This window comes from Clupea harengus, chromosome 7 (genome assembly GCF_900700415.2).
Source record: "Clupea harengus chromosome 7, Ch_v2.0.2, whole genome shotgun sequence".
In the NCBI taxonomy this organism is placed as follows: Eukaryota; Metazoa; Chordata; class Actinopteri; order Clupeiformes; family Clupeidae; genus Clupea; species Clupea harengus.
Genome location: NC_045158.1, coordinates 18,324,898 through 18,334,730, shown reverse-complemented (window position 1 = coordinate 18,334,730; position 9,833 = coordinate 18,324,898). Strand labels below are relative to the sequence as shown.

The window sequence follows — 9,833 nt, the reverse complement described above, 5'->3', positions numbered from 1 at the left end:
ACAAACACCTCTTTTGCATTCCTCCTTCTCCCGGCACGTGATACCATCACAAGGGTCAGGTGGTGAAGTTGGTACAAGTCCTGAAACAGTCTAATTTCAAAAATGATATATACTGTAGGGAGAGACCATTTTAATGAAAACTGATGACACAATGTGACTACACAGCTACCAATAAATGGAAATGAGAAATAACATATTTTTCACACAATATCTTATGCAATACCTAAACATCTGGCTTTATTCAGATAGGATACATTCAGTCCAATTCAGTTTTATAAAATCAAAAACAATTTCAGTGAACATTCACCACAGGTTAGTGTTCGTATTTTAATATGACCAACAAATGTACTGGATTGTTATATTTTATAGTAAGTGTTGAGGTGTGAATAAAAGCTCACCTGTGGAACACACCCCGGTTGTACCATAACCGTGGAAACGTTTGCCACCAAAGACATAAACTGCCATGAGGGCCTCTCCAGAGATGGTGACAGGACCTTTGCCTTTGCCAAGTGACTTCATGGCCCACGCATACCGCCCATCAGAGCCGAAAGGCTTCCAGCCTGTCACACCGCTGATTGTGTGTGAGTCCTCGACTTCAGAGACGATGACAGCCGTGTTGCTATAACTTTTTTGTAAGTACAATGTCCACTTATTTGACATCTCAGACGTCGGGAGAATGGTGGTGAGAAACTCGTCGTATGGGAGGTTGCTTCCAAAGTACATCACCATCACCCTCTTGTTGCTCCTTACAATGACGAATTCACCATTTCCTATGGTGATGTTCTTGCTTCCCCCTGCACGAAGTGTGATTGTTTTGTCTTGTAGCTGATTTGAAATGGTAACATCGGTATCATCATCAGCTGCAACCACATATGCAAAGTCTCCTTGGTTTTTGTTTTGTTCTGTTTGCATACCCGGAATCAAATAGTGATTAGAAAAACTTGTTGTTGGGATTAGCTGTTCATATACGTGTTCACAGGTTCCCGTGATCAGAGCACACTGGTTTCCCACCAGAACAGCCAGAGGTTGTGTAGACAGGATCCTGGTGCCAGTGAACGTGCTACCACTCATAAATTGGTAGACTTCATTAGGCTTTAGCTGGAGGGTAATTTTTTTCCCGCGCTTCCAGTGCCCCATGCCTTTGACAGACATGTCGGCAAAAGGCAGGATTTCCACCACGTTATCTCCGTCACCATTTACGATAGCAACAAGAGCAGGGTTTTTATCTGGAATTGGTGTGAACACTACATACTCCCTGCCCAGGTTGGATGTTGGGAGGATCACACTACTATCTCCGGTGAAAGATTTGATATTTGATGTCACCACAGTGATGTCACTGTTGGAGGAAATCCGGACAGATTTGTCAGATAACCCTGGACCTGACAGTTCGGTCTTGGCTGGTAAATCAATCCATATTGTGTCCCCTTTGGGCACATTCACACTCTGGCTGAAAAAAGGACTCCTCACAGTCACTGTGGCTGGGTTTTCATGGGCTGTAATAGCAAGCTGAAGTTTTCCAGATGTGCCAGATTTATGGTTTGTCAAGAAGGTAGTCAGAAATTCTCGACCAACAGGACACCCACTCACTGGTAAAAACCAAACAGGTGAGAAAATATCAGGTGAAATGTATGCTTGGTGAAACATGATAGTCTTTCAAATTTTTAATAACAGAGGTCTTTGATGAATGCATTTTTTATTAATTACTTTGAAAATCTGCTTAAAGAAAGTTTAAAAAAAGAAGCGTTATTGTTCTGCAAGGGATTATGATAAAATATTGATAAAGAAATCAAAAGTCCTTGCAGCAAATCTGCTGTTTACAGTTGTTAAATCCTTGCAACATTCAATCCTCTGCTAGATCCCCTATATCATGTTTCTGAAACAAGTTACTTTGAATGCTCTGCTTGATGTGTGATCAAATTACATTGACACTAGACCTTTTAGTATGTAAGTATGTTTTCACTGAATGTCCAAGCTGTTCAGTAAACGTATGACATTGAAATGCGTAACTTACTATTTAGAGACCAACAATTCACATGCAAAAATGCAACAAACCCCATTATGATTTGATATGATACAGGTCTGGTTCTTACCTGAGGCTATTGCTGCAGCCAAGAAGAATAAAAGTGGTTTGGTATCCATGGCTGAAAACAGAATAAAAGTGGTTTGGTATCCAAGTCTGAAAACAGCACAAAATATGATCCTTGAAACATTTTAAACTATATAATTGTGTGTGACCTCTACATTCACTAGTACAGAGATACAGTTAAGTGTCTCAATGGCCATACAAAAGATGGGTATATTTAAGCACATATTTAGCAATCGAGTACCTAGAAAAGCGCTATATATAAAATTAAAGTATTATTATTATTATCTAACAGTGGCAACACATGATACCCATACCTTTCATTGGAGCCCAGTGGGAGTTGACTGAGATATTTATAACAGGAGTCTTCCTTTATATAGTATGCAGACTTAAAAATCTAAACATATTGAAACAGGATCTGATAATAGCTTTATCCCGTATTGGGAAGTGTACATTTCCGCTATGCATAATGTTGTTTGTGTAGTGATGGCTCCGACAGTAAGGGATCACGCGCAGCTTAGGCGCCGTCCTGTGACAATTGTCTTCCTGTATGTAGTATGCAGACTTGCTCAGCTATTAAAAATGGAAATATACTGAAACATATTGAAACGTTATCCTTTATTGGGATCCCACGCATGGATAATACTGTTTGTGCAGTGGTGCAGCTGTGTCAGTGATGGAGCACGCAGAGCTTAGGTGCAGTCCTGTGTCAATTGTTCCTCAATTGGAAAATGTGTGACACTACAAATTAAACAAGTCAAAGGATGGATTACTGGTTCACTGGAACCTAGGTGTGCCTTTGTTGTGTGCTGCTGTGGGTGGTGTCGGTGATTGATTCCTCACATGTCTATGCTTCAGTCTGCCAAGCTGTCCACCTGGAGTGTAGACATAAGATTACTTCTTTATGTTTACTTTATTAATATACCAAGCCAGGGACGTTTGCAGCTATTGAAAAGTTTGCCTGGAGCTTGTCCTGGCTTTTTTGTGAAAGGAAATTGGCACTGGTAGTTTAGGGAGGTATATCTACCTGCTGTAGATATTAAGATTGAATGTGTGCCAAAGAAAAAACAATAAAGCAAGTCTATCTGAACTTAACTGAACTGAGAATTGCAAAAATGTTATGTCACTGACAGCAGTACTCTTTTATTGTAAGTCTTTTATTGTCAGATGCACCGAATAACACAGGGTCAGACTGGGCACTGAAATTCTTAAGACAAGGCACCGCACAACAACCTACCATAACATAACATAACATAATAAAACATGACATGACATATACTCTGTACAAGTACTCTGAACATAATTTACACGTGTTAAACATATAATATAAGATAAATATACAATACAGTATGCTAAACCTATAATACACATATAATAACCTATGCTAACCTAGTAAACCTATACTTACCTACAGACAAATCCAGTGTGGGGAGTTACAGGTAGTGCAATATAACTGATAGTGCAAACAGTAGGTTGAAAGTGACAGTGTATGTAAAGTGACAAGTGAGAAAGTGGCGATAGTGTTTCAATGTCAATTTAGAAGCATGATTGCCCTCGGGAAGAAACTGTTCTCCAGTCTGCGCGTACGAGACCGAATGCTACGCTACCGCCTGCCAGAAGGCAGCGGGGTAAAAAGTCTGAAGGCTAGATGGAAGCTGTCTTTTAGGATCCTGCCAGCTTTCCTGAGGCATCGTGTGTGGTAGGTGTCCTGCAGGGCTGGGAGCTCCCTGCCGATGATGAACTCAGCAGTGTGGTGACCACACTACGTAGGACCTTGCGGTCCTTGGCTGTGCAGCTCCCATACCACACTGTGATGCAACTAGTCAGGATGCTCTCTATTGTACATCTGTAGAAATTGGTGAGGATGACTGAGTCCATGCCAAACTTCTTCAGTCTCCTCAGGAAGAAGAGGCGCTTCCGGGCTGCTTTGACCACCTTGTCCGTGTGAGCAGACCAGGTGAGATCATTGCTGATGTTCACCCCGAGGAACCTGAAGCAGCTGACCTTTTCCACTACTGATCCGTTGATGTGCAGGGGTGCATGCTCCTCCTCCTGCCGTCTCCTATAGTCCACAATCATCTCCTTTGTCTTGCTGATGTTGAGAGAGAGGTTATTATCCTGACACCATGTAGTCAGGAATCAACCTCCTCTCTGTAGTTTGACTCATCATTGTCAGTGATGAGGCCCACAATGGTTGTGTCGTCAGCAAACCTAACGATGAGATTGGAACTGTGCGTAGCCGCACAGTCATGTGTGAACAAGGAGAACAGGAAGGGGCTGAGCACACAGCCCTGGGGGTGCCTGTGTTCTATACGATTTAGAACGTATTGTTATTTCAATAAATTTGACAATTTTAAACTTGGCCTACCATTTTATTGGAGCGATGAGGGACAGGTGGGGCTTGCAAAGGCCCCCTTGTTCAAAGTTTGAGAACCACTGAGTTAAGGGAAGAAATTGGATACGAACCCAGGTTAGGGTGAGGGAAGGGGTTTTGGGATGGAGAGCCCCCTGGGATTATGAACCCAGATTAGGGTAAGGGAAGAAACTGGGAAACACTCTGGTCACTTTAGGCACTCAAAGAGAACGTCAAGTAATATGGCAATTTCATCAATATAAACGACATAGCAAAATTTGAAATATATATGGAGAAGACGAAGAAGGAGAGGTTACCCTGCATGGTGTATGGGAAGTATGTTGCACATTCACAGTCCAGTCAGCGCGGTGTAACACTCAATGGTGATTGGCTCATTTTTCTAAAACAAATTGTGAGAGATGCCAAGTGAACGTGAACCAAGCCTGGCATTCCTCGGCAGCCTGAATTATGCCCATTATCATTGGTTATTGTATGGCCCTTGGGCCCAGTGCACTACACAAACTGGCTTCACTGGGGCACCAATCAAACATCAATTTAAAAGACAAAAAGATTAAAACCCCCACTGTAGTTATCTATCAGAGTCATTATATCTGCCATGACGTACATGTATACACACCTGCCCTACTTCAACCCTTTTGGGCTATGTCGGCCTTTTGGAGGACCAAATCTGTCGCTCTCGACATCTTACTGTATAACAAAGGCCAGTGAGCTGGGCCCCCTCAAGAGTCAGCTTGCTCATTGCTGGTGTGATGCTCTCCCATGTCCAATGTCAGAAATGGGCAACGTGACAAAACACAAGTTCCCGTGATGGAATCGATTTGTCAAAGGCAATATGGAAATATCTTCAGTGGATGATGATATTTGTTTTCTCAGCCATTATTAGCTGTGCCTTCTCCGACATTATTAGCATTTCTTTATCAACAGTTACGCCTTAGCTTATCATTTAAGCTGAATAAATACTTTGTGGATCATAAGACGGATGTACTAGTAGCCTAAATATCTTATGGGATTTTGTGGAATGAGAGTTTGTAGGGCTGCTTTGTTTGTTTTTTAGAATGGCATATTTGCATTTCCAACAGTGGTGGAAGGTCCCCTCAGATCATTTCTCCCCCCCCCCCCCCCCCCTGCTCAAGGTTTCCCCCTGTTAAACGGCTTCCTCCTGTTTTTTTCTTGCCACCATCACCTTAGTGTTTGCTTGAGGGAGTTCAGGCTCCGGACTCTGTAAACCGCCTTGGGAAAATTGTAATCGTTATTGCCACTATATAAATAAAGAATATGCTAAATGAATTGCTCTGTAAATTAATAAACTTGATTAACTTAATTTCATTAAACACTAAGGATGTCGGCTCCATACTGCATGGTGACACATGAACTGATGAGGAGAGAGAAGTATCAGACTCAACCTTTGGGTGTGTGTTTGGCAGCAGTACATAAGAGCCCTAAACGATTATGACATTCCACATAGTCTGCTGCACCTATGGGGAAGGGGAGCATGTTGATACACAATAAAAATGTACAATAAGTGAACTTAGCAACCAATTAAACTTTTCTCACGTGATGCCATTCACAAAGTGCCATTCACAAAGTGTGCTGCTGTTCCAACTTTCACTGTCATTCACACCCATCAGTCCTACACATTCAGAACATGCATTGATAGATATCTGCCAATAGAGGGCAGTATTGCAGTGAAAGACTTTCAGCAACCTAGGGGCTGTCCCAGCATGTTGTCTTTGAACACACTAAAAATCAGGAAATCTAAACTTCAGTTAATTCTGTTTATTGATTCGAAGCCCATCTGACAAGAATCTGTCCTTTAATGTGTCGTGTTGTATTGAGATAGATTATTGTCTTTGTGCAGTTACTTTAACTGTAACATAGGTCAAGCTGGTAACACACTTTTAATGAGTTTGATCTGAATGTGTTCTTATTAGGTTTCATCAGACTTTGCAACATCTCAGTGTGATGTTTTAACATGTTGATGACATTTTAACATGTTGTAAAAGGTTCTTTCTTCATCTACTTAATTGTTCTATTGTAAAATATATATTCACAAAATATTAGATATGTTATGCTTGACAATTGATAATTAGCATTCACTTGTATAAGTGATATACTGATTCATAATGTTATGCAGAAAATGTTATGTTTCACATAAGTGCAAAGGAAAAAGCATTTAATTCAGTGATTAAACTGATGTCGATTTTAAACTTGAATCAGCACATATTTCATAGGTCAACATTTACTCAAAATGTTTACATCTATTAATAAATGACATTAACAATAAAACATATATATATGTCTTGTCCTAATGCTTACATACTAGGCCTAATTTAATACAAATTGATTTCATTATTTCATTTCAATTTATTTAATTCCAATAGTCAATTTGTACCTTTTATATTTGATAAAAATGAGAAAAATAAGAATGAGAAAAATAAGAAAAATGTCTTCAATTAAAACAGTAAGCACTATGTTACTGCATGAGTGAAATGTGTCTCCATGTTGAGCAATGGGGAGCCTCAGACCCCTCACTCCTGTCTGTCAGCCTGGGAGCTAATGTCTTAAGTCCCGTCCTCCCCTGTGTCCACCATTCCCTCTGTGCTCTGGAGTCTCACCAGCTGTCTGCACACCCGCTGGATGTTGGGGCTGGAGAAGTAGTAGAGCACAGGGTCCAGTATGCTGTTGAGGTAGGTGAGGGTCAGCGTGGCGTAGAATATCCCGTTCATTACGTCCACGGATTCGCACTGCGACCACACCTTCACCCAGATCAGCACCTGGAACACTTTGCTGGGCAGGAAGCAGACTACGAACACTACCACCACCATGGCCAGGGAGGAGATGGTCCTCTTCATGTTGCCGTGGTGATCCAGATGCCTGCGCCTGAGCTCGGAGATGATGCGGAGCGAGCAGACGAGGTTCAGAGCTAGGGGGACTAAGAAGATGATCACGAACGAGGCTGTCCTGGACCAGAGGGAAGCAGGGGCCACAGTCAGGCACACCAGGAAGCTCTCGCACTTCATGGCATTTCCCACCGCCAGGTGCTGTGGTACCTTCAGGAAGTGGGCGTTCAGGGAGACGGTGAGTACCCACATTGCCCCAGCGACGCCTGCAGCCTCGGCAGCGGAGGCAGAGTTGAGGCGGTGGTGGGGATGCAGCCAGGCATTGGCCAGGACACCCAGCAGGAACTCTATGATAATCAGAGGAGGCAGCGCTCTGGGGAGCAGCTCACCCTCGTAGGGACAGCAGCCGCTCACTGACATCGTCATGCGACTGTGAACAGAACTCTGGATGAAATATGAACAGTTCAGCAGCGGGGGTTTTATTTTCACACACCAATATTGATGCCCGGAAGTTATGCACCCCCTTAGTGCATACACAATGGCAACACGGGCAAGAAAAAACTCCCTGTTAGTCAGGAAGGAACCTTAAGCAGAACCACGGCACGTAAGGGGGAACCCATCTGCTTGAGGTCGGCCGGGTGGAGATAGGAAGGGGGAATGAGGAGAGGGTTGTGTGGCAGAAGGGGAAGGGAAACAACAGGTATTGTACATAGCCTGCATTTGGTAGATGTACATAATATATATACAGACATCCGGTGGTAAATACATAATACAGACAAGACCAGTTTAGTGGGTATACACTGTGCTCATAGGGTTACTGTTACAGGGGTAAGGGGAGTAGGAACAGAGAAACATGTCGATGGTGGCAATGATATATATTGTATATAAATGTTAGCATAGGGTATGAGGTAGAGTAAGTGTACGGCAGTGCGGTGGTGGTGGGTGCAATTGGCCGAGGGTTTCTATAGGTAGACCGGGTGGAGAGACTACAGCAGCGTCCCATAGCGAAGATGGTCTAGATTAGGAGAGAAAGAAAAAGAACAGAGTGAGTGGGTTATTATAGGCATTAGCAATGTGATAGGAAAGGAGAGGGAGAGGGAGAGGGAGAGGGAGAGGGAGAGAGAGAGAGGCTGCCTGGCTGGGTGTATGGGAATTTTATTTAGTATTTAGTTGGCTGGTGACAGTCGCAAAACGCGCCGTGTGCTGTACCCGGGATCTGTCGCACTCCTTCACGGTACAACATACGCTGTCTGTAGTCAAGTTTAGTTGATTAGGGGGGTATTGCATGTGTTTAGATGTGTTTAGTTATGCTGGCATTCAGCATTTAGTTTGGTTTGGCATTTAGTTTGGTTTGGCATTAGTTATGTTTAGTTATGCTGGCATTTAGCAATTAGTTTGGTTTGGTACATATGGAGATTTTAGTCGTAAGCTTTGTTAGGCCTGCAGGGTACAACATACGCTGTTTGTAGCCCAGTGTTATACATTTTTATTTTTAATTCTTGTGTGTTCAGATATGTCTAGTTATGCTTGCTGACTGGCTGGCCCAGCAGGTGATGGGTTTGTTGATGCAATTACTTGTGGCTATAAGCACTAAAGAGGAATGTCTTTAGTCTCGATTTGAATATAGGTAGGGTGTCTGCATCTTGGATGGAGGCAGGGAGATTGTTCCAGAGGAGGGGGGCTCGGTAGCTAAAGGCTCTGCCTCCTACTGTGGTTTTTGATTGGAATTACAAGGAGGCCTGCACTTTGGGAACGGAGCGGTCTTGGAGGGCAGTAGGGGACAACTAATTCCTTAATGTAGTTTGGAACCAGGTCATTTAGGGCTTTGTATGTTAGCAGGAGTACTTTGAAATCAATTCTACTTTTGACAGGGAGCCAATGCAGAGAGGCAAGTACAGGTGAGATGTGCTCGTATTTTTTAGTTCTGGTGAGTGTACGGGCAGCAGCGTTCTGTATAAGTTGGAGGCTCACTATTGAGTTGATGCTGCATCCGGACAGGAGAGCATTGCAGTAATCTAGTCGGGAAGTAATAAATGCGTGGATTAGTTTTTCTGCATCTTGGAGGGATAGGACTTTTCTAATTTTGGCAATATTGCGTAAATGAAAAAATTATGTCTTTGAGATCTGTTTTATGCGTGAGTCAAGTAGGAGGTCTTGGTTGATAGTTACACCAAGGTTTTTGATGCTAGTATTGGGTGTTGGGATGCCATCGAGTGTGGATAGATGGCTAGATAGTGTCATTCTCAATTGATCGGGGCCTACAAGCATAACCTCAGTTTTATCAGAGTTGAAGAGCAGGAAGTTGTTAGCCATCTAAGATTTTACATCTTGCAGGCAAGTTTCTATCTTGGATAAATGTACAATTTGCCCAAAATACTGATGTAGACCCATACTCAGCGAAGAAATTACACTGACAAGTATTATAGGCAGAATATGTGTGCGGGGGGAGGGGGCGTGGCGGCGGTTACAAACATGAAAAAGAAGGGTACGGGACTGTAAAATGTTTTGGGAATCACTGGCACATCAGTGCGCTGCG

At 42.8% G+C, this 9,833-nt stretch overlaps 1 protein-coding gene across 1 annotated transcript; it reads right to left on the bottom strand.

The window, feature by feature from the left end:
• Positions 1 to 6,617: 6,617 nt before the first annotated feature.
• LOC105893896 (hydroxycarboxylic acid receptor 2-like) lies at positions 6,618 to 7,717 on the bottom strand. The gene has a single exon (XM_012820361.3). It carries the CDS (start codon positions 7,715 to 7,717, stop codon positions 7,019 to 7,021), a length of 699 nt encoding a protein of 232 aa, XP_012675815.2. The 3' UTR covers positions 6,618 to 7,018.
• Positions 7,718 to 9,833: the final 2,116 nt, after the last annotated feature.